The 25,570-nt window shown below is 29.0% G+C and overlaps 1 protein-coding gene and 1 long non-coding RNA gene across 2 annotated transcripts; one reads left to right on the top strand and one right to left on the bottom strand.

Moving 5' to 3' along the window:
• Window positions 1-1,801: 1,801 nt before the first annotated feature.
• LOC116770445 (membrane-bound alkaline phosphatase-like) lies at window positions 1,802-11,021 on the top strand. The gene is made up of 9 exons (XM_032661922.2): window positions 1,802-1,986; window positions 5,717-5,796; window positions 6,041-6,214; window positions 7,372-7,564; window positions 7,931-8,094; window positions 8,800-9,133; window positions 9,216-9,424; window positions 10,195-10,300; window positions 10,818-11,021. Exons 1-9 carry the CDS (start codon window positions 1,914-1,916, stop codon window positions 11,006-11,008), a joined length of 1,524 nt encoding a protein of 507 aa, XP_032517813.1. The 5' UTR covers window positions 1,802-1,913; the 3' UTR covers window positions 11,009-11,021.
• A 949-nt stretch (window positions 11,022-11,970) lies between these two features.
• On the bottom strand, window positions 11,971-19,025 carry LOC133320218 (uncharacterized). The gene is made up of 2 exons (XR_009753656.1): window positions 18,680-19,025; window positions 11,971-13,287 (listed from the first exon to the last, which is right to left on the bottom strand). It is a non-coding gene; the product is annotated as an uncharacterized LOC133320218 (long non-coding RNA).
• Window positions 19,026-25,570: the final 6,545 nt, after the last annotated feature.

Below are 25,570 nucleotides of genomic sequence, written 5' to 3'. Positions count from 1 at the left end.
ATAATAATAATAATAATAAAAATAATAATGTATCAATAATAATTTTAAAACAACTTCCTTATTACAATACTGGTATTATTTCTAATTTAATGTAAAACTCTTAACAAATAATGTCTGTAAAAAGAATATAAAGGAAAAACAATTTAATTATTCGTGTTTCCATTAACTTAATAATCAAGTGAACTAATTTCCTCTTATTAACTTTACTAAGAATATTAGTAGTGAACATTCACTGAGTTCGGAAATCCACTCCCGGCTCTAAAAAACATAGGAGGTAGTATAAGTTATTTGATAATAAAAAATGTAGTACTCTAAGTAGACGTTAAAATTATTACGTATTAATTCTAAATTAATATATTTTTAATCTGATATTTAAAAAAACGGAAAGAAATACATATGACAAAAATAATATACTGTAACGTTTGTATGATATAGTGTATTTTTTTTATAAATTTAACATTTCATTGTAAGTTTCGTAAGAAATCATGTCCTGATTAATAATTTAAATAACGAAAAATACAAACTGTAATTTTCTGTTTCAAATATGAACTAATTACCGTCTGTTACATGATTGCATGTCCGCTGGATAACTCACATTTTATTCGTTATTTCAGTACAAAACTGTGACGAAGGTCATTCAACTATATATTTTTTTATACCTTAACATACTTTTATAAAGAAGTCACGGTCAACTGTTAGTACGAAAAAGTAATGAATAGTTGTAGGTAGGTAAGGTACACGTCAAAATGACATTTCTTAAGTCAAACTGTTATGTCGATGTTAAATTTAATTGATATTTTTTTCAGCAAGTCTCACATAAAATGTATTTGAATGATAACGAACTGTCGACTGATAACATTATAAAGCTATGTGCACATTGCGTATGAAATATATGTAAGAACTAATTATAAAATTTAATGTAAATTATAATGAGAAGGTATCGAACCGGCGCAGATAATGAAAGGATGTAAGCACTACAGGTGTTACATGTAATAGAATAAATAAGACGATACAACTAAGATAGGTACCTATACAAGTTGTCACATTTAATTTTACAATATAAATATTATTTTTCTGTTCCATTCTAATATTAAAAATTAGGTAATGTTAAAGAAAATACTTGAATTAAAATTCAGGTACAATATATGGAATGGAAATTAATAGATACGGCGATGTTATATAGGTAAATTTTCTTTATTATCACTCACTTCATAGGAAAAAAAAATCAATTTATTTTTTAAATTTTTTTTTTTTAAGTAGTTAGTGTTGGAAGAATCTATTGTAGCAGTTCTATATTGACTGTCGTTTTGTAATAGCAGTGCAGGGCTTCCCCTAAGAAATCGATCTTTAAATGTCATCTGTTTCTGGGAAATGTTTTTTACTTGTGATTGTTAAACCTAAACTATGTTGACGCAGATGAGACCCGCGTGTCGTGTCAATCGTCACGCAGATGTTTGTATAGACGTAAAATTAAATTAGAGGTATAGAGCCGCTACAGATTATTATAAAACAAAATATTATTATAAATTTTAATTTATTTGTCTCTAACCTAACATACGAATTCAAGAGCTAAAAATTTAATATAGTTTAAGTTTCTCTTTACATTTTTACGAAATGCAATACATTTTAAGATCAACACATACTATATTTAAAGCGTCGCTTATAAGAGTAATTACAATCTCAGCGAACTGAATCATATAATAGAAATTTAAAATGTCATTGACAGCTCCATTCAAATCAGTGTCCAACGGATATTGCACTTTTAAGTAAGTTGAAAGGAACGTTCCCGCCAGTGTCATGGCAACCGTTGGACAGTAGCTTTGAATAATTAATTCATAATACGTGTATACACATAAGTGAAACATGAATTGAATGTATAAAACATCTTCCGTAATTATTTAATACAAAGAAATATGTGGTTATATACTTGTGTTGTGTTCGTGTGCGTTATTTACACAAGTGGTAGAACTGTATATAGTAATAAAAGTAAGTATATCTATTCTATATATTAATTAAGCTAAAAATATTATAATTGTGAATATTTTGTAGCTATTAATTGTTGCTCCTAGCCGAAATTAAATTTATTTTATATATAAATAAATGTATATAACAACCCATGAGACATTATGATTTTTTCTCTTCACATATTAAACACTTTTTATTTAAAAATTCGGATGCTTCAAAATTTTGTACTCTAGTTTTCATCGCGTGTGGTCTCACTTTTGAAATTAATTAACTCGCTTGTTTTTGACACTTCCCCCAGCATTTTCCTATTTTTCTCTCAACAAACATGTTTCGAAATAAAATGAAAATTTCATGAATATCAAATTGGTTACATAATTTTTAAAACTTTCAGTTATACATGCAAATTAGTTTTGCTCATGAAAATATGTATAAATAAATTAAAAATCTTCTATGACACATAGAAAATACGATTTTACTTATGTATGCCATTTAAATTGTTCTGATGTCTACAAAGTTTGATTACTTGATCATATAGTTATTAATGATACTATGAATACATATCAGATAAACTAGATAATAAGGTACCTAAATAATAATAAAAAATAATAGTTATAGTCACCGGGAGCATAGTTAAAACTGTTCGTATCCAAACAAAGATTACGTATATGTGTACATAAAAATTCATGGCCCATATCCTTCAATAACTATTATTTTAAAACAAATAAATAGATTCCGAGTTGATTTAAGTGATTCTCCAAATATATTGCCACAGCTTTTAAGATTATTAACACACAACCCTTCTTAAACTTTTATCGGATTTGTCAAAGAAACCGAAACCCTTCCTATTTATTTATAATGTTAACTCATGCTAAATAAACCTATCTCAGGGCGTTCAGAGTGAAAGTTTAGAAACAACATATAAAATCATAGGAAATACTGCGTCATAAACTCGAATCAGAGATAATTATTTTAAAATACATATTAATTAGATCTAAGATTTTCGCGAGTATTCATTTAAATGAAACTAGTGTTATTCGGATTTACTACGCGGATTTTATTATTTAAAACTACATAATCCCGACGTTTCGGTTACTTTGCAGCAACGGTTACGTTGCAATTTTGCAACGTTGTAAATCCGAATAACACTAGTTTCATTTACATATTAATTGTTATTATCTGCAAGATAATTGATTTCAAAATTAATCGATATTTATTAACGTATTTATACAGACAATTTCAGTATCATCTTAATTCTTAGTTTACGAAATTATTTTTTATTTAAAACATCGATTGTGTACGCACGTATTGTGCCTTAATTAGTTAAATGGCTCACTAACTAAACATTGATTTGTAAACAAAATATTTCGCTTCTTATAATTGTTGTGCATTCTATCGTTTAATGTATATTTTAAGTCAATGTTTTAATGTTTAAAAAAAAAATGTTGTATAAATTACTTTCTTTTAACAAATACATTTCTAAAGCAATATTACAGGAAGCCACTTATGAATTGAAGTAACAATATATGTTTTGGGAAATTACATTTAAGGTTTAATAATGTTCTCATAATTTAAAGATATTAAACAAATAAGTAGATACAATTGATGTGTTTAGTGAGATGTGGTAATTGGGAACGAATGTGGGAATTTAATTAAATGAATGTACATCAACATTCTATTATATTATTCTGTTCTCATTGTATGTGCCGACATTGATAGTTAAAATTGGTCATTTATAAATTAGAATACCGGTTATAAGTCACGATATTCAGCTATTTGTACGCGAGTTGTGTTTTTACGAATAATCGGAGCATAATCTTGGTGAGGTAAGTTTAATTGTAAACGTCTTTTAAGGAGATATAGATGTGTTATTATATAAGTTTTATTTGAATAAAGTTACATGAGGTTAGATCTCGATAAAAAAAGCCTTGACTAGAAGAAAAGGGTACGAAGAGACACTAAATTTATTGTGATCTGATCATTTTATTTGAAATCAAATTCTATATTACAAACAATTCTTTAATACCAGGACTTCAATTTTCGTTTAAATTATTTTCGTTCGTTCGTTCGTTTAAATTTAAATCTATTGAAAATAATATTACCTCTAGCGCCAATCAGCCGTGACGATTTAATTGTGGAAACGTAGGCCGTAAAGGACAGGTGTTAAACAAACATATTATTGTTATAAAGATGTGGTTACAAAAATTTCTATGGACTTTACTTGAACCATCCAAACCATCCGAAGAAGAAACGACTCAAATTAATCTCGTTAATAAAAAAATATATTGTTTTTAATGCTTTATAAAAGCATTAAATATTGGTTGTGACCACTCAGCCGTATTAACTTTGGATAGAATAGTTGAAAGAATGAATCTAAGTTATAATACTAATGTTGGAAGTACGTTTGGATTATTTTAAATTTTTTATTCATATATATTCAATATTTAGCTGACCAGGAATTATTTATAATAAATAAAATATTCATAAGACAACCTTTAGTTTTGATATCTAATACAAATACCTGTTTAAATGTACTGCCTCAATAAGAATAATGTAAACGACCCGTGATGTAGAGGTCTGTCACTCATCATTTGAGGTCACAAATACCTATTGCACGCTCTTGTAGGGTTTCCGATTGGTGATCGAGCAATATTAGTTTTGCAACTTAAGTAAAACATTCACAACCAAGAAATATATCAGACAACCTGTTAATTACAGAAATAGTTAATATACTTGCGATATTTTCGGAGGACACAAATAAATTTTCGTTGTCCAAGATTTGAACAAAATACTCAAATTCTTTTATTTTCAAAAACCACCTTCGATAATTTTTGTTTCTCGTGATAGTAACTCAGAAAAATAAAAATAAAACGAAAAATTGATCAATAATACATTTTATCATATAATTTTTATATTCCGCATACATGCATTTTCACGTTTCTCGTCTCTTATTTTATTCGCTGAGATAAAACTTGATGTTTCCTGTGGGGCCATGAGTAGTTTTTTGTCAACATTATTTATAATAAAGCGTTTCTTTGATTACTTGTTTATCATTCTAATCGGTCAAGGTCCGCTTTCACATAACCCCACGTAATAGATAACTGGCCGATATTTTGAAACGGTCGTTAATTTTCTTATTGACAGTAGCCTTGAACTGAGTGTGGAAACGTACACAGAGTTTAGCAATACATTAACTATATCCATGGTGGTTTTATATACATCTTTATTGGAACTATATACAACACTATTATTGTATTTACAACTACTTTTTCATAAAGCAATAATGATCAGATGTTCCACCTGAAAATAAAAAATTACAATCCCTTAGACGTCCAGATGGCATATCTGGAAATAGAAAATTAAGATGACTCGACAATGGGTGTGGCAAATTGATTTTTTTCTACTATAGGAAGATTGACGGGACCAAATGGGTGTACAAAAATTGTAAAAAGTATTAACACTTTAATTTCTATAGGAGAAGTCTTTTCAGTCATTGAAGAAAACGTAACTGTGGTAGTTAAGACAGAAAACGAGATATATTTTGGTTTTCCTTTTATGGAAGGGAAATCTGTTTAAATAAACTGCCTTCAATAGGAACCAAATTAAAATATTACAATGTAAATATATATATATAGTATCTGAAAATATAATTTCCATTATCACTTAACACAGAATAAAATAACTTACTGACATAAATACATATACAGTTTTTGGGCATAAAAGAATGTATAGTATTATTGGTATTTGTTTTTAGATTCGTACACTAGAACGTTATTTGATGAAAAGAACAAAGATCATTGGAAGATACAAGCACAATGGACGCTACGGGCAAAGGTATGTACAAATATAATTGTTTATAATTAACAATTTAAACAGTCATATCAAAATATCTTATAAAAAATTACAATGGATCTACCAAATATTACACAAGTTAAATTATGTGGGCGTTCCAACTGCTAGTAAGAATATTTATTTTATTAATGTAATTTTTTTTAAAGCATATTTTATCTCTCACTTTAATTTCGATATATCAAGTCGACACTAAAACATCATTTATATATGATTATTAACTTTACAGCTTTCGACTCCACAAAACACAAAAGTTGCAAAGAATGTTATACTTTTCCTCGGCGATGGTATGAGCATCACAACGCTGGCTGCCACGAGAGTCTATTTAGGGGGTCAGTACGGACACAACGGCGAAGAACTGAAGCTTAGTTTTGAAAGCTTTCCTTATACTGGACTAGCGAAGGTGCTTTTTATTTTAGTTATTCGAAAAACTAAAACTGACATTGTACATAATTGATATATGAAAATATATTCGTACTTAACAATAAAGTTGCTAATTGTTTAAGATTATCTATTTGTTTGTATATAAAAGAAAGTAGTGTTTCTTACAATTATTACAACTCTAAACTGGCTTCACGGACTTGGGTGTCAATTGATTGGGAGGTAAGTTTAGAAACAGGAGACGGAAATACGATATTTTTTATCCCGTTGGCACCGAAAAGAAACAATATAACGTAATAAAATCCATAATTTGTTTTTTACCGCCCCTAAGGCGGAGAAAAGTTGTGCAAGTCAGCCGTACATTTCTAAATCTGAAACTCACGAAGAGTCACCAAAGAAGAGAAAAAACTCACGAAGAGAGACCAAAACTAGTATTATTATAAAACAAAACATTCTATTAGGTGTTTTAAATGACATTTTTAATTCAGTTTATTGACAAATACAAAACAATATGTAATTAACTCAAATAAATATGTATTTGACATTTTAATATCCACTAAACAAATACAATAATTCCCACAGTCGTAATAATGTTATCGGAAAAACAATCAAATTAATTATCGGCTTGTTAACTGTTTGTATTATTTGTATCATTTAGAGATTTATGGAAGTGACCATAACGAGACTTTGGTAACTATTTAATGAATTGCAATGAGAAGTTATCTTAAATGTATTTATAATTTCTATTACAAACCACTGAAGTATTAAGTACTTTAAAATACTAACTCTTCTATTAACGGTTATCTGCATAATAGGCCACCAAACTATGGACACATATTCGCGTTATATTATTGTCTTACTAAAATATCCGTTTTTTATTCAGTGCAATCAAAATTTCTTGTAAATTTTCCAATGTTTCATGAAATTTATGTATTACTAATTTCTAAGTTTGATATAACTTGAACTCTCTTGTGGAAGAAAGATGCTTTTTATGAGTATATTGTGATAAGCAATTTTTATCACCAATTAAAAATATTAGACCTAGTCAGCTTTATGACATTCTAAGTAGAGTTGTAAAAGGCCTACTGCTTCTTATCTCAGTATCATTCGTCAGCATAAAAAAACAATTTAATAATTTATTACAACATATTTTCTTAACTAGTTTTATATTGTTTTTAGACTTACTGCGTGGACCATAATGTTGCGGATTCTGCTTGCAGCGGCACAGCGTATCTGTCTGGAGTTAAAGCTAATAGTGGAACTCTTGGCTTAAGTGGATCAGTAAAGAGGGGGGACTGTGCTGGTCAGAGGGATGGCTTACACTCCGTCACGGGTTTGATGGACTGGGCTCAAAAAGCTGGCAAGTCTACAGGTGAGATTGATAGTTTTAACTATCAAAGAGTCCACGTGCATTAAGCGTTGTACTCGTTCGGTAGGATAGTAAAGTGTATTACAGAGATTTCCTTTCTTAAGTTAAAAAAAAGTTGTCCACATAAGGCCGTATAACATTATAAACAAACGTTTGTTTTTCTACATATGAGTAGAGGTGTGAACAAAACCTTTTTAAAATTAAATACTATTATAAGATTAGTCATTGGTTCCGAGTTTAAGAAAAGGCAATCGACTCTTGAATTTGTCATATATTTATAGACAATATTAGTCATGAGTATAAAATTCAACCGATTATCAAATATTGAAGTAAAAAACTGCTAACCATATTATCAAACTATTGATTCAGGTATAGTGACAACCACGAGGGTGACTCACGCATCTCCGGCAGCTGCGTACGCGCACGCCGCCGATCGCAAGTGGGAAGCGGACGCGGATTTACCGACCCGCGGTTTGAAATGCGAGGACATTGCGTCACAACTTGTCAGAGGCAGAGTTGGCAGCGGCCTTAATGTAAGGATAGAAGCAAAACAAACGTTAAAACTATTTTTATTTTCGATGTGATTTGTTCTCCATGAAATAAAACGATCATTCATCATATCTAATGTATAGTGTTTATGGGACGACAATTTTCTTTGGAGAAATTGCAACACAAAGAACTGGCTAAACAGAACTGCAGTTATTCCTAATTATCTTAACAAAACAAAACACTTAAGTAATACTTATAGATTCTGGTTTTTAGCTAGTTATTTATATTAAATAGCTAATGTATATTAATATGTGGGTGAACGAGGATATGGGACTGTAACACTCGGTTAATATAATATAATGTGATTGGATTATTATAATCAAATAGTTCAATGTCATTTAACGTGAAGCCAAAGGATAGTAATACACGACCAACTGAGATCTTTATGCGTGAAAGTTGTTATGTCTGTGTCCGCGTCAAATGTACACATCCGTATTCCTTGAAGTATTAAATTATTTTAAAATATATTTTCACTGAATAAATAGAGATGTTACGATGTACTACAATTTATAAATATATTAGTTAACTCAGATTCATGACCTCGAAAATATAAGCGTATGACTGGAAAATACATTGAATTCGTACTATAAATATATCTGGGAATTTTTGCCGGTAGTCATGACACGATTTTCAATCGTTACTAATCTAATATAATATAGTATGCAGTTATAAAATTTCTTCTATTGCAGGTAGTTTTCGGAGGTGGAAGAAAAAATTTTATGCCTCGAAGTGAAATTGATTCAAATGGCAATTCTGGCTACCGAAATGACGGTAGAAATTTGATCAGAGAATGGCTCGTGAAGAAAGAAAGCCTTGGCATTTATCCCAAATACATATACAGTAGAAAAGAGCTTTTAAATTTAGATAATAATAAGTACGGTAGTGTATTGGGTCTATTCGCTTCTGATCACATGTCATATCACCTTGAAGCCGGTGATGAGGAGCCTACTTTGAGCGAAATGACTCAAAAAGCAATTGAAATTCTGTCGCAGAACACAAAAGGATTTGTCCTGTTTGTTGAAGGTAACAATTAAAAGTAACAATTTGTTTACATCCGCACCAACAGGTTATTGACCACTAGATATTTAATTGATATTAATTTCAGGTGGTAGAATAGATACAGCACATCACGAAACCAAAGCACGTAAAGCGTTAGATGAAACAGCTGAATTGGCTAAAGCTGTTGAAGCTGCATTGAGGATAGTTGACATCGAAGAAACCCTAGTTGTAGTCACGTCAGATCACAGCCATACAATGAGTTACAGTGGTTATAGCAAACGAGGATCTGATATATTAGGATTTGCTAATGCAAAAGTGAGTAGGCATTAGACGCTATTAGTATTAACCGCTGTACATATATCATACGACAATAGTTTCGAAGATGAACAAAGTATAATAAAAAAAATTGTTAAAAATATCCTTTGAATACAATTTCCTTATTCTAATCTCCGTCCTACTTAGGTCATATTTACTAGAAAATTTAAATAAATCGTGGCTATCGTCAATAACTGAAATGTCCGTTCATCGATGATTCATAAGATTTTATCATGTTTGTGTCTCAACAACTCCATACATTGTTACTTTTGAAACGGAATGACTTCTATAAAATTCTAACACGTTCCGTGAGACATTTACGACTTAGATACTTAGTTTTTTATCGTTATATTTGATTTTTTATTGGGAAGAAACAAAAATCAAAAGTATACAGAAATTGGTCGAACCAGACCCTCTCATAATGTAACATCTTATCTAATACTCCAGGGCGAGTCGCGGTTTCCGGTTTGATAATTCCATTTATCGGACATTAAATTTGTTTATTATTACTCATCCCCTGATTCGATCTATAGTAAGTCATCACTTATAATCACAGATTAAATAATTCGTTTCCCTAAAATTTAAAAGATTTAATCGAACTTGATGACAAAACTTTTACAATTCATTATTCTAAGCAATCTCCTGTTTTCGAACTCAATGCTAATTAACCAATAAAAGTTCGTTGTTAAGCATACATTACGAACAAAATTTAAAGTGAACTCACATACGTGACTTTCAATACTGAAATGATATTATGAGTTTACTTCCAGTACAACGCATCTGATAACCTGCCATACACCATCCTGAGCTACGCGAACGGTCCGGGATCGATGTCGAGAACGAATTTCAGACATAATCTCATGTTTGATAATATGAGTACGTATTCTTCTTATAACCTAAGAATGAGCCTGTAGAATTGTAAGAGCAAATTATTTATACGTACATTACAATATCAATTAATCCGTTTATAATGTTTCTTAGAAAATATATATCTTTTAAGGGAATATGAAAGGATTGATAAACAATCACATATTTCGCAAGAAACGCTAATCCGTATTGGTTATCTTCATATACCAGTACTTTTTATATTTAAAACACGTAAATAATTTATTTTAATAATTGTTATTATGAATCCTAACTATAAATACTCTTTGGATTTAATAAATATATTTCAAAATGTTTTTCATTATCTAATATTAATATTTTATTTTCAACAATAACCGCGACAAGATTGTCATGTCTTAAATCTTACTTTATTTCTTATATGTCTATTTTTTTAAAGATTAAATACAGTTTCGTAACAAATTGTCACTTTTATTTTATTAACTCTTTCAATATGCTTGAAATGTACTTATAATATGGTATTCTAACTATGTATATTGATTTTCTGCAGATGACCTTAATTACACATATCCATCGCTGGTTCCAATACCTCGTGAGACCCATGGTGGAGAAGACGTGGCGGTTTTTGCCCACGGGCCATGGGCTCATCTCTTCAGCGGCAATTATGAACAAAACTTTATACCTCATGCCTTAGCGTATGCCTCCTGTATAGGACCAGGCCTCACTACGTGCAAATTATAAATATGTCTCTGTCTTTCTGTTTTATTTCTCCATTTATAATCCAAACATATGGCAAATCAAAGAGAAACAGATATATTATTACATTGGGAAAATAATGTACATTAATTGGATAATAAAATTTTACTGAGTTTTGTTTATAGGTTGACTTTTATTAACAGAAGTCGGTAGAATGTTTTGTGGGTAAAGAATCATTTCATTCGGCTTACATACGCTATAGACTATAGCGTATGTACATGTATATAAACATGTATGTATATAGACTATGTATATAGACTATAGCCTATAGTCAATAAAACATTGCGATAATGGTGTCTTGTTAATCACAGCTCGTGCGGAAACCGCATACACGTTTATTTGGCCGATAGCAAGAACTTCTAGTCACCTCAATATCTACGTAATTTGTTTTTTTTTTAGTTCAGAATAATCAAAAATAAAATTAAATAAAACTCTATTCACAACTTTCCTACTTAGATGACATTTTAATCCAAAGCAGCGTTAGTGCCTTGCAGTTATCGTGAACTCATGAAACAAATGTCCAACTCCTGTCTAACTTAATCAATTATTAACTTAATATAAATATCAAGTGCGCAAAACTTAATTGAGTAGAATATTAGTAAGGTATTTCGATATTGATTCTTAATGAGATATGAGTCAAGTAGTGATAATCGAGAAAACTATTATAAAAAAATCGCTTCATGTAATTTTAAGTATACTTCTTATTACAAATATTCTTATTAAAGTTCTATCAATGTATATAGATTTTTATCTCATCTGATGGTTGAGATCAAACAATTGGAACTTCCTGTATACACTCGCATATTTAGAAAAGACTAAATGAAGGTATTCTGTCTCTTCTGATTTATTTTCTCTGTAGTTATGCGAAACTAAAGCGTGTTGAATATTGAAACTGATACGGCTCACAAAACAGTCGAGGAAGATAAGGAAATGATAACACAAAGTAATACGTTGGAGGTAATATATTATTGTAAAAAAATATAATAAATACATTCTCATTATACATATTGAATCTAATAAGTTGATACATAAAGTGTCAAATAATTTTAAATATGAAAATTATAAAAAAAATATAATATTTTTTTGTCAAATAAATATTAAAAAGATGCCAATTTGTTCTATTACACAATTGTTTTTTTTCATACTCAAACAAACACACACAGACACACACACACACACACACACAAAAATACTACTCTAACAAATGTCAATGGTCAAATGCTTTTTATATCTAAGTGTGATTCAAGTTCCAAACGATAGACAGGTGTTTTTGAAAATAAGTTAAATTTATTTATAAATTAAACATTTATCTAATTTTATTCTTTACTTAATATCTATGAATTACGATTTCGTATCAAATAATTTACAGATAGTTAAAATAACAGTTAGGAATGTGGAATAGATTTTTCAATTGCATTTTGCCTTTCCAAAGGTGCTATAAAGTGGAATTTCAATATTTAGAGTAAATGTTTGCAAAAACTTCACATAGCAAGTTTAGTTTCAACTAAGACACATATGGCACGTCTGGAGAATAAGTCAGAACATTTCAATGGTCATTACTAAGTCTTGAGCCGTTTAACAAACAACATCAAAGTTTTAAATTATACGTATGTACCTTCACATACTTTGCATATATTGAAAAGGAGGTTTTCGTTTCAAAAATACTGTCTCCAACAAAAGTATGAGCATATTTGAGAATGAATCTTGAATCACACGTTTATTGTACAAAATAAAATAAATAAGAAAATATTTGAAGTACAGTAGAGCTTCTGAATAAGAGTAGATTAATAGCGCCTTGTTCATTCGCAATATTTATGGATTTCTCGTTGTAAACCATAATGTTTATGGCACAAAAAAATGGCAATGAAACGGGTATAGCACGATCATTTTTTGTTAAATCTATTTTATGAAATAAGTCAATTTCATTTATAACATATTATAACTTATTAAGACATCAAATGGAAATGCAAAATTTGTTGCCTTTTTAACAATAAAAAAGCTGTTGAGAATGAAAAATTATGAATTTTAATCTGATTCTAGAAGATTTCTTAAAAGTATAATCTCGTAATCCATATACAAGATAGTATGTAACGTATTAAGTAGGCGAAACCCTCTATGTTACGAAAATATTATATAATATATTAGTTTATATAATATTGTAACAAAATGCCAATCGTCAATCGCTGGCGTAGTCTTTTATTCTCTTGTTTTATAGAAACTTTTGATCCTAATGTCAGCATCTTCTTCCTCGATTCGTTGTGTATCTGAAAAAATATGAAAGAAAATTAGAGCCATGGCCATAAACGAAGAACCTTCTGTGCAGAGAACATACGAAGTAATTGTTTGATAAAATATTCTTATACGCTTCATATATATATTCGTGCGTTAGAAATATAAGCATGTGAAATATAGATAGAAATGACTTTGTACATGATAGTATCAACGTAGATTTAATAAAAAAATGATGACTCCGTGTGTTGCTTTATATTCAAACTTGTGGTAAGGAGGCACAAGTTGACGGTTTATAATTTTCTCACATGTATAGTTATAGTCTCATATTATCTTCTTCGTACTGAATACAATGGTCTGTCAACTAATACTTTCACAAACAAACCGTCTAGTAGACACATACATGATCATAACCCAACCATACTTTATTCTAATATGCACAACAACGTCTACACTTTATTAAGTATAACCAGTCCTATAAAAAAAAAATACTAGAAGAATTTCCATTCTTCTACGTAATTTAAAAGCCTGATATAAATTTTTAACAATAAATTAATATGAATAATTGTATACATTTCTTTAACTTTCTCAATGGGTCATCGCACTGTTATTTAACTTACTAAAACTGGTCAAACGCATCGACCATGAGTAATGATGACTAAGATACATAAGAACCTTGTTTGACCTTCTAGAATAACAAATATGACATATTAACACATAGAAAAATATATTTGTTATAAAAAATACGGATACCATTATATAATGTAAACTTTTTATATTAAATTTGCTGCTTATTTTAGACTTCCAAAATAAATAGACAGGTTTGAAAACTATTTTACGAAAATAGCTTCGACTTTGAGAAAACTGTATAATAAAAAACGTGGAATATATTCAGCTTTTTCAAAGTATCTTTTTAAACCAGACTATGAGTGAATATGATTATGAGTGTACATTTGCCACCAGACAATCGAATCCAAGAAACATATCCCCTTTTTTTATACTTTTCAATATCGTATATATTTTTAAACGAATTTTCAATCCCTTATCTCAGATGTCCTAACACGACTTTTTGGCAAAAATAATCAGATATCTTGAACTCTAATTAAGGATTAAATAAAAATATTGCACAAGTCATAAATACGAATTATCAAGTCATATAATATATAATAAAATAGAATACACCAATCGACCTTTTAAAACCGGCCTTTGCTTTCCTCTCACGCAAAATATTTGCATCTTAATTAACGTTTCTTTTATCAAACTGCAAACATTTGTTTAATGATTTTGAGCGGTTGTTATGGTGTTTGTGTTATGATAAAGTATATCGCAAGTTATACGTCAATGGAGTTGCAAAAAACATAATTTACAATGCCTCATAGTTATAATTAAATCTTTCATAATCGGTCTCGAGGTGTGAAGGAATTCATTTGCTTCCGTATTACTGTTTATCATTCTTAAATAAAAAAAAAAATTATGTATATATAATTCTTCATTAATTATTTTTTATTGTAAACGGTTTTCTATTGAATCTTCATTTAATTTAAATATAATGGCTATTGCTATTATCTTACTTATCTATATATTTGAAAAGCGTAAAAGATTAAGTGTGCGGTGGATGTTAAATGAACCTTGTGTAGCAAGTAATAGTGTTTATATTTGCTTACAAAAAAAAATAGCAATTAGAATAAATGCTAACTGAAATCAAAAACAGTTTTCATAAAATTTGTTGTAATTGCTTTAATTGGTGCAGTAATATTGTTTGCATTTTCCCATGTCAACAGCCGCATATGCTCGTCTAATAATTTATAAGTTCATAGTTAAGGCTGTACTTAGACCGTCGTTTACAGTGTCTTAAGATATATATATTTTTTTTAATTCTGTGGTAATCGTTTTCTAATAAAATTACGTGATCTGTATTTATTCAAGTTAGTTAATGCTATATTAAATTAATATTATTGCACGAGAAAAAAGAGTCTTAAAAAATTAGCATTATTTTATTTTATTTTAATTAAGGTACCTATATTTGGTTTGCGTTTTTTAAGAATCAGATCAATGATTGTACTTCTAGGTCTAAAGAATACATTCGCAACAAAGCAAAAATTTAATAAGCAAAAAACATTATTTTTTAAAAACTCTGTATGTTATCGTATTTCTCAATTACTTTAATATGGCGACGCTCAAAGGTGATTGTAAAAATTTTTTCCTTGACAGTGACATTTATTAAAGGACACGAGAAACTGAAATGAACCGTCCCGATTGAACGATGAATATTGCAAGTCAAACATACTGTATGATTGTCCACACCCGTTACTTTAAAACACTTGTACATACGTTTATTGTGACTTTTGACGTAATGGAAACATATTATAACATAATTGTATAGAAAATTGGATACGTCTCAAGAAATAGTTTTGATGAATACCTATAGTAATAACAATGATACTTGGTGGAAAGAAATTTTATGTTTATTACTGAATGATACAAAATTCTACTTAACAAGTAGAGTCCAGGATCTATGTCCTTTATTACAAGACGGTAATAGTTTTTCATACGACATCATAGTGAAATAACTATTGAAGCAGATCCTATGGTATACTCATATGACAGTGCTGGAAGCCATCTCTTTTCGTTTCAGTCCAATCCCATAATAACTCGTCATATACATTGGTGCTGCAAGGGGTGATGGACACCAGTTACCATCAGACGTATCGTCTTTTTGTTAATAGTTCAAAAACAAAGTTAACCGAACTGAACACAACCACTTTTGATATTTTCAAATCATTTGTAAGCATTAGCAAGACCAAAGCTATGTGAGATTATTTTTTAATAGACTTCATAAGGTCACGTAGTGTCGCATAGTAACTATCAATTTAATTTCAATATAATATTAGTATAAGGTAAACGCGAACAGTCTTACATATACCAGTTAGTCATAACACTAAAGCAAAATCAAATGTGATTCACCTTAATTGAAATAACCACGTATGTATTGAAAATCTTTCATTGGGATTTTAACATTAAATAATTGTTTTATAAACGGTGTTTAAAATGTGGTTTATTGAAAAAGTTAAATGAAGAATTACACATATATATTAATGCTTCTAATATATACATTTTTTTGAGAAATGTAGGGTAGGGTAACACTTATATTGTCATGCGTACATATATATTTTATTAATGCATTTAAATACAATTTCTAAAGGCAGTAATTAATTTAAAAAAAATAATTATTTGGCAGCTTCTAAATTAATTTAATTTAAAGACTGACTAATAAATAAAATTGAGAATACCGAGGCTTTCAATCTTTTTACACTATTTTAATCACAAAAAGTAACTTATGGCAAAACATAATAGGTACGGTCTCGATATAATGGACGTGGGTACACAACATATATAATAGCATCCATTTTTTATAGACCCCTTTATTTTTGATTTAATTATTATGAAAATTACTCGTAATTAAAATTGAAGACATGTTTCTCAGAACCATCTATTAAATGTCAAGCACGACCAATAAAGGACTGGTTTTTTTTAACATTACAATAATAAACGAAAAAAATATCTGCACATTTATTGGACCTTTTTTTAATTTCAATTTAATGAATTTTTTAATGGATACATATTACTTGCTAAAGAGAAATTTAATGACATAAATAATCTATGATAATATAAATAACTTACTTATTATATAAGGGATAAAAAATCAACTGAAATATTATAATAATAATTAATATCACAAGCAATTTAATTAAATTTAATTATCTAAAAGTAAATTCAATATGATCAGTACAAAGAAAATCACGAGTAAATAAAAATACTTCTAATATAAAAAACCTTTTTTAATCAATACCAATCATATGGAGACAATTATTGTATTAAGATCGCAGCATATAAACTAACTTAAGATAAAGTGTGAACTACTGTGACTCAGACATCACAGCTGATGAGTTAACGGTAGCGTATTGTGTTATATAACTCAAACAGGTATTGTACTAATCTTGTATATTAATTTACATATTATAAAACATAATATTTTACACGGATACTGTAGGAATAATATCCATTAATTAACAAGAAACTAAAAAAAAACATAGTCAATTCCTTATAAAGTAAAAAGTATGTCTCAAACAGTCTATAAGAGCAATAAAAACAAACTTGAATACTTTTATTAATATATTTGTAATACAGTAATACGGTCAGACATAAGATGGAGAAAGTCGTGAGATATTTGATTAAGGACGAGTGACTCATTGATTTGCTTACCGACCGCATGTAAGGTGCTCCTGTATTTTATATAGTTAACCGTTAAAGGAAAACGTGTAATTAATCCGCGTATAACAAAATGTACTCAAAATATATACGAAATTTAAACCTTTTATATGTCTTAATAATATAAAATAATCTATACTAATAAATGGCTTACAAAGATGTGATTAATTGCCGCTTTTTGTTATTCTAATGTTTATTTGTCATAAGGAAGTATGAATTTGTTAACCAGATGCGATTGTTATTTTAATCAGAACCTTAAAAGGAGTGATTTTTTAGTCGTATACGCTAAGAAGAGAGAAATAAAGTCAGCGACACGATATTGTGTAACGCTTCCATGATATTGCCATTGATAATTTGATTGTTTTACTTAAATTGTACATCTGCTTTAAACACATATAATGTAATTGTATTTCAAAGACGCAATGAACTGTGTACAAAACTTCAATTCAGTGTTTATTCATTAGCTAAAGAATTAAATCTAGAGTGGTCCTCTTAAAAATAATAAGACAAAGAGTTTAAGCGATATAAAATGTTTATATGTTATGATACTTATGTTGGTTTTTAAAATATTACCTAATTTGAAGATCACGACGGAGACCTCAACTTTATTTCCTCGTAATAAATACCCGGTTCGTTCAAATATTTCTGGTTTTTCTTATAAATTAACGAACTAAACACATTTTTTTTGTATGCATTAATATGACATTGCGGTTTGTTGAACACGTTAAGGTGTAAAGAAAAATTAGCGGAATTGTGAAATTGCGGGAAATCCTGATCTCTGGGAGTTAAGTATGTATTGTTATTCTAAATTCAAAATATATTATTGCGACACATATTTTTCTCTATTCTTATCGTTTATTGTATATTTGCCTATATTAAAATATAAATTAAAAAGTATATATATTCTACCAATATATATAGAATGCAACTGATTAGTAATAAACCAGGTTTTTAAAATTATATTTAAAAAAATTGAGATTAGAATCTTCAAAACTGGTTACGATATGTACACAATATTGATAATTAAATCAAAACAAAAAATTTTCCTCAATTATTGATTTGGTAAATCTCACGATACCTTTATCGAATTAAAAAAAAAAAAAAAAAATTTGTTGCGGCCAAGCGTATAAAAAACACAAAATGGGACATCACACTTACTTAATGCTTACTTACTGGGAACAGGGCACACAAAGTAAAAACGGTAAATTTGGCACAGGTTTGAAATTAATAGCACATTTGCCACTCTTTATGAGATTACGTTTAGTTCTCACTAAAGGTTCACTTGAAGCTATTCTATACTCATTCGTGTCACTGTATAGTCTCTTTGAATCGGATAGATTGTTTGAAACGATAGATCTAGCTTCTATTAACAACGCAACGCACATTATATAAATAAGTAGAAGCGACTTCATCTTGTGTACACACGACCTCAACCAGCGCTCGACTAAGGTACGATTGAATATGGCCGTATAAATATTACGCGGTGGCGCGGGCGCTGCGCGTGAGCACAGCCTTCCCCAATAAAGATGATCATAGTCGCTACATACTTAATGTATACTTAAATCATGTTACAGTTGCATTGCAATTTTATTATGCATATACTCAATTAATATATTATATATGTTATTAAATTGTATTAAAGAAAATTATAATACTGAAATATTAAAATATTACTTTTGTTTTGGTTTTCTACATACGCTGTCATAATGGTTATTCATAATAAGTTATGATTTTTTTATTTAACTAATAACAATGTGTCAATATACAAGTGTGAATATGTCCTTATCTGTTGGACAGGTGAGTCATTTAAATTATTAGTGTTGAAAAATATATTAAAAACTAAGAAAGGAATGTAGTTAGGATCGGTTGTATATAATTTAATAAAAAAATAGAAAAAAAAAATAAAAATGTTGTATACCTGTTATCTTTTTCTGTTTTATGTGAAGGGAAAATTCTCATCGCAATGACTCATCGATGAAGTTACAAGGGACTCATATAATAGAATAAGTTTAACGCTTGATAAGAACGTTTCATATTTTATTGTGATACTCCCTACGAATTATCAAGGTTGCGAATAAATAGGTTTTATATAGATTTTTATTTGAACTTACTTAAGATCAAGTATATTAAGTGGGCTATAAAATCAGAAACAGTCATACTTCATTCTGTACATTTGTTCTAATAACCTTAATGTGTGTTTGAAACTTTACATTGTGCTTTATTCATTGAATATTAAGGTATATTTTTTATCAGAAGCTCTCGGGAAAATCAGCGAGGAAAATCCCGTTAAGACGTTGGATATATATAAAAATATACATTTATTATTTTGTTATATGAAAAAAAGAAATGTAATGCATTTCAAATCGTAATCTGCATTAGAAAGTTGTATTACATCTCGAAATGAGGGTCACATATTTAGCCGGTGGCGCCATTTTTTTATGCTCGTAGTTCGCGGAAGCATTTCCAAGATAATTTATATCGACTACAGCCTCCATTAGTATAAAAGCAGCTAATTACTTCTAGGATCAGAATTAAGAGACCAGATTTAATGATAATCAATTTAAAAAGTTAGAAGTCAGAATATAAAATTAAATAGTAACATATTCAGTTCTTAATGTTTATAACTCAACACAAAGACACAAAAAATTGCAGTTATTTCCTCGATCTTAAGAATACATTTTAAAAAAACATTAATTTCTCTTATCGATTTATTGGAACTAATCGCTAAGGTATGCACGAGATGACATCATTTCGTTATTTAAATACAATTTCCTGTCTAAAAGATTAATTTGTCATATGTGCTTCTATTGTCTCATATCAGAATCAATATTTTAATCGATTTGCTCATACACATTATCACAGTTTAAGATTACTAGCGTTATGTCGCTGGTGATATATTATTATCTTTATATGTAGTCCACGATTTCCATTATATTGATATAAAATATACTGCATGCCTAACAGATAACAGACCTATAAAAGACTTTAGTCAAAATGAAGTTGTTATAAAAAAAGATATTTAAAAAAATAAAGTCATGACTTTATTGCGTCAGTGGCTTGTGGTTAAATTACATATGCCTCCGCAAGAAGTCTTGTATACTCTTGGTTGATCTATGTTTGGAAAATACCTAGAAGGCTAAGCAATTATCCCAGGCTAGGAAAGATAATATTGCCAATCGGTAAAAAGTTGTCGTGACAGTAATTTCGGACACCAGAGCTCAAGCGGATGTGATTCCGAAGGATTTTATACAAACTCATCATCAAGTTGAGTCCGCTTTGCAAGAGCCTGTTTTATGTAGCGTCATGTACATAAACATAACAATTATAAACTAAACCTCACACTTTCCCAAACTATCCACCCTAGAATAGAAATATTCAAATTTAATTTATTTATAATGAGATCTAAGATTTTCGCGAGTATTCATTTAAATGAAACTAGTATTTTTCGGATTTACTACGCGGATTTTATTTTTTAAAAACTACATAATCCCGACGTTTAGTTTTTAAAAAATAAAATCCGCGTAGTAAATCCGAAAAATACTAGTTTCATTTAATTTATTTATGCCCAACAAGACAGTATTCAACCTTCAAGGACAGGAAAACTTCAAAGTAGGGTTTTACGAATACATACAGAGTAACTTTAATTCAAGTTCAATTCGTCAAATTACATCTTAATAAATAATATAGACTTATCAATAAAAAAAACATTTTAAGTCAGTTTTTAAATGAACTATATAAAGTCATAAGGAGTAGTATGCGAAATTCTTAGATACATTTATATTCCTAATAAGGTGAATAAACTACCTTAAACATTAAGCAAATATGGACCATATTTGTTTCATAATAGTTTTTAAATCTAACCTATTAAAGTTTTGATTCTAAAATCCTTTGTGAGATAGATTCGATATTAAATAAAGTATTCTTGTCAACATCAAAGGTAAAAAAAATATCGATAATATAAAGGTAAAAATTCGTTTTCTTCAATAAATTTTCAATTGTATTATTTTCAAGGTCAATTACAAGTTATCTTTCTAAAACTTAAACCACTTTACTACAAACTATTTAAAATTGAATTTAAATTAAGGGAAACCAATTTCTCTTACAATTTTTTTTCCTAGCATTAAAACAACGTCTAATGTATAGTATATTAAGTAAGCTCTGGAAATAGACGCTACTCCTTCACTATATTAAAAAAAAAATCTATAAAAATTTCAGCTGAATGTCGCCTATTCCAAAAATTCATTTTTAAAAATATGTAATTTGTCCATATCACACTTTTTCTATATATAAATGTCATACTCAAACATAAAAATTGTTATTAATCCAAACAACTAAATAATGACCTATTAATTTTTTTGAATTATGTTGAAAACTAAGGAAAAACTAATATTATTCATAGATGAAACGAATAGTAAACATCAAAAGTCTAAGAAAATTATCTTTCCAAGTTAACTACACTCTAATAATTAATTGTTTAAAACTTTTTATTGATTCTGAGTTTCTCAGAAGTTTTGTTTGATTGTTTAAAACATATTAATATAAATTGGATAATCTGCGACTATCATCGTACCTGATAGAAATTGACGTAATGCCATTAATACGATTTATTGCCTTTTCAGATTTTTCATATACTACCTTTTTAAGAACATGTTGACTCTTACCATGAAGCTACTAAATTGTATATGCCAGGAAACACAGACACAGTCATCTGTTATAAATCTTTTAAGCATAAAGCATATTTCTTCGTCGTGATGCAAGAAGGAGTTCGAAAATAATACGGAAGCCCCTTGAATGTCAGCTGATAAAAAGAGAATACAGAAATTAAATTATAATTCAGTTATTACCCACACGCTCCCAGTGTATCATATAAAATGAGGGAGGTTGACTATTTTACGCTTATGCTCAAGGCTGACTTATTCGATCTAAACCGAATCCTGGTCACCGAAATCCAGATCAAGAACACCTGTGCTGTCATCTAGATTACCAACAGCAACATAAAATGTAGTCTTCACTTGTAAACTTAATGAAATCTAAAATATTTTTTAAAACAAACAAAATAATGTACGCACTATAAAAAACTAGTCAATGGAAACAAATTATAAAGAAAACTGTATCCAAATTAGACATCTATTATCATAATAAATGTAGTCAACACATAAAATGTTGAAATAAAAAAAGAAAAATATCGAAGGAAAAAAATATGCTACATAAAAAAAAATACTTTAAACATTTTATTATGATTATGTTCTTATCTAATTTGAATTTTTATTAATATTTATAAAAGTATCAAATTATAAGAAATCACAGAATTTGTTAGTAAAACAAAAACCAACACAGATCACAGAAAATATATTCATTGAAACCAATACTAGTAGCTTTAGGTTTTTGGAAGATCGAAAATATCTAACTTACACCTAAAATTGTTGAAATTAAGTTGTTCGGCTATTGTTTGTTTATTGTTTTATATCTACATGCTCCTGACGTTTCGATTACTTTACAGCGACCGTGAACACGGGCTGACGAGATGAAGGTGTCTCGCCTTTCATCTCAAATAACAAAACGAGTTTTTTAGTTTAAATGTGTACATGCGAAAATCTTCGATATCACATTAACTGACAGCTAGTTATTGTATTAGCACTGACTTGAAAACTATGACATAATTATTTATTAATTTCCTATTAACAAAAAAAGTAATGTTTATTTTTTAATTTTCATTGTTTCAATTATTTTTTCCATTTCAAAATTATATATATTTATCTCTACGTAAATCCTGAAAATTGCTCCGACATGGTCAAAATATTCTCTAATTTTTCATAACAAATGTTTACTTAAATGGCAAAATTTCTAAAAATTTATTGTACGACTACATTTCTGTAAATCCATAGAAGGCGTTCCTTTTATAATTGATATCTATAGGAATCTAAATATCAATAATTTTCAACAAATTAACGTTTTTTCATTGTTTGTCCTTATCATAACAATAACAGGCAAAATTTAACATCCATTCAATAAGAGAGAAACATAGATTAGATCTATTGTACGTTACAAATGTTAATTCTACGGAAAAGTTACTAACAGTAAACATTTTACTAATTATAATAAAAAGGGATGATACGTTGCGATTGTTCTTTGCATCATTTGAATGCCTGAAAATGAGCAATTTTTTTGAACACATGTAGTCTTGATATTTTTCGTCACGCATTGTAATATATAAGTCGTGTTGGCCTGGAGGCTAAAGGCCAACCACTCATACGTGAGGGCGCGGGTTCGAAACCTGGCAAGTACCAATAAGACCTTTTCCGAGTCATATGTTTTTTCTAAAAGAATTTAGACACCACTGACAGGCGGTGAAGGAAAACATCTTGAGGAAACCTGGACTTTATAATTTCAAATTATATGTTTGAAATCGCCAATCCGCCTTGAGCAAGGGTGACGATTAATGCTCTAACCTTCTCCATGTGAGAAGAAACCTTTGCTCAGCAGGCTCCGATAGGCTGTGGATGATGATGATAGTGATTGTAATATATTACAGATATATATTTTTCGTATAGCATATATAAAATTAGAAGACAAAGACAGAAATACAAGATAACCAGTACTTAATATTAAGAAAATATTTTGATAATAATAATTATGCTAAGATATAATTAACCTTTATACAAAAAAAAAACCTTTAAATACCGGAAATTCATATAATACTTAATAACTTATCAACATCTTTTATATCTATTTTAATATTATCTTATATTGTGGACTATGTTTCGATATTTTTAAACGTTAATTATATGATAAATTTTTAGACAACATATTGTGTTTTATTCTAATAGTTAGCATTTAGGGAGTAATCGTTCTTAATTCGTTTTTAAATTTTTAACTACTTTCCAATGAACAACTAATCTCGAATGTTTGTACGGATATAGTTGGGATATATGAAAATATCAAAAGACCTATAAGCATCCACTTACTTATATAAATTTGTATGGCTTCGTGAATTACAAGTAGCAAGGTTCTTCTGTGCAGTCCTCCGTATGTTATTGAGAGTTACTTAATTTAAGACTGACATAATCACTTCATTTATAGGTTTTTTTTTTAAATAATTGATTATAACACTATTTTCATTGTTCAGAAACACCCACAGAGAGATTTATTTTCATACAAACAAGTAAAACCAAAAATGAAAATCAGCTCCTTCGTAAATTAAAACTGCAATAATTAAGACGAAGTTTATCAAAATTGATATATTATTTTTCCTGTTGCTAAATCCAAATTTCAAAATGTTTATTGTTCCTTTTGTAAGATATTAAATTCATTTTATTTATATTATTATTATTATTTACGTCAACGGCAACAAACGAGCAGATGGCCTACTTGATGGAAAATAGTCACCATCGCCCTTGGACGTCTGTAACATAAGGGGTGTAGCGGATGGGTTGTCGGCCTTGATTGTGGAAAAGGGATATTAAAGGGTGGGAAAAGGGAAGGGGCAACCGGCTCTCTCACTCATAAGACGAAACGCAGCCGTTAAAGACTACTTTAAGGCCATCTCATCTTCAGTGAGAGTGTGGTACTTCCTCGGTCGAGCCAGATCATATGCGAACTGTAGTAACTTGACCACAGCTAGGCTCTTCCACCTTATAACATATATATATATATTGGGTTATTCAAAAATAAACAACAACAATATTTGGATTAGAATAACAATAACATGAAGGATTAAATATTTTTAAATATTAAATAAAGTACTACTTCTTATATATTGGTCATAAATAATTAATTGGTCTTATTTTACAATATAATAATAATTAGCTGATATTTAAATAGGTATTATTTTGAACGACACATATTTTTAAGAACTTTCAGATCAAATTACTCAGTAGAGGGAACAAGAAGTTGTAGCGTTGGACAGTTATGGGTTGGTAGCAGATTCATATTTTTATTTCACTTATTTTTTTTGTTTTATTATCATTTATTCAACTTCCATAAAGGGTTGCATTTAAAAATTATAGAAATTTTAAGTTCAACATAAAGTTAAACACAAAATATTATTGT

The sequence above is a fragment of the Danaus plexippus genome (assembly GCF_018135715.1).
Source record: "Danaus plexippus chromosome 13 unlocalized genomic scaffold, MEX_DaPlex mxdp_15, whole genome shotgun sequence".
Taxonomy (NCBI): Eukaryota; Metazoa; Arthropoda; class Insecta; order Lepidoptera; family Nymphalidae; genus Danaus; species Danaus plexippus.
This window is presented reverse-complemented; position numbering and strand designations above follow the sequence as displayed.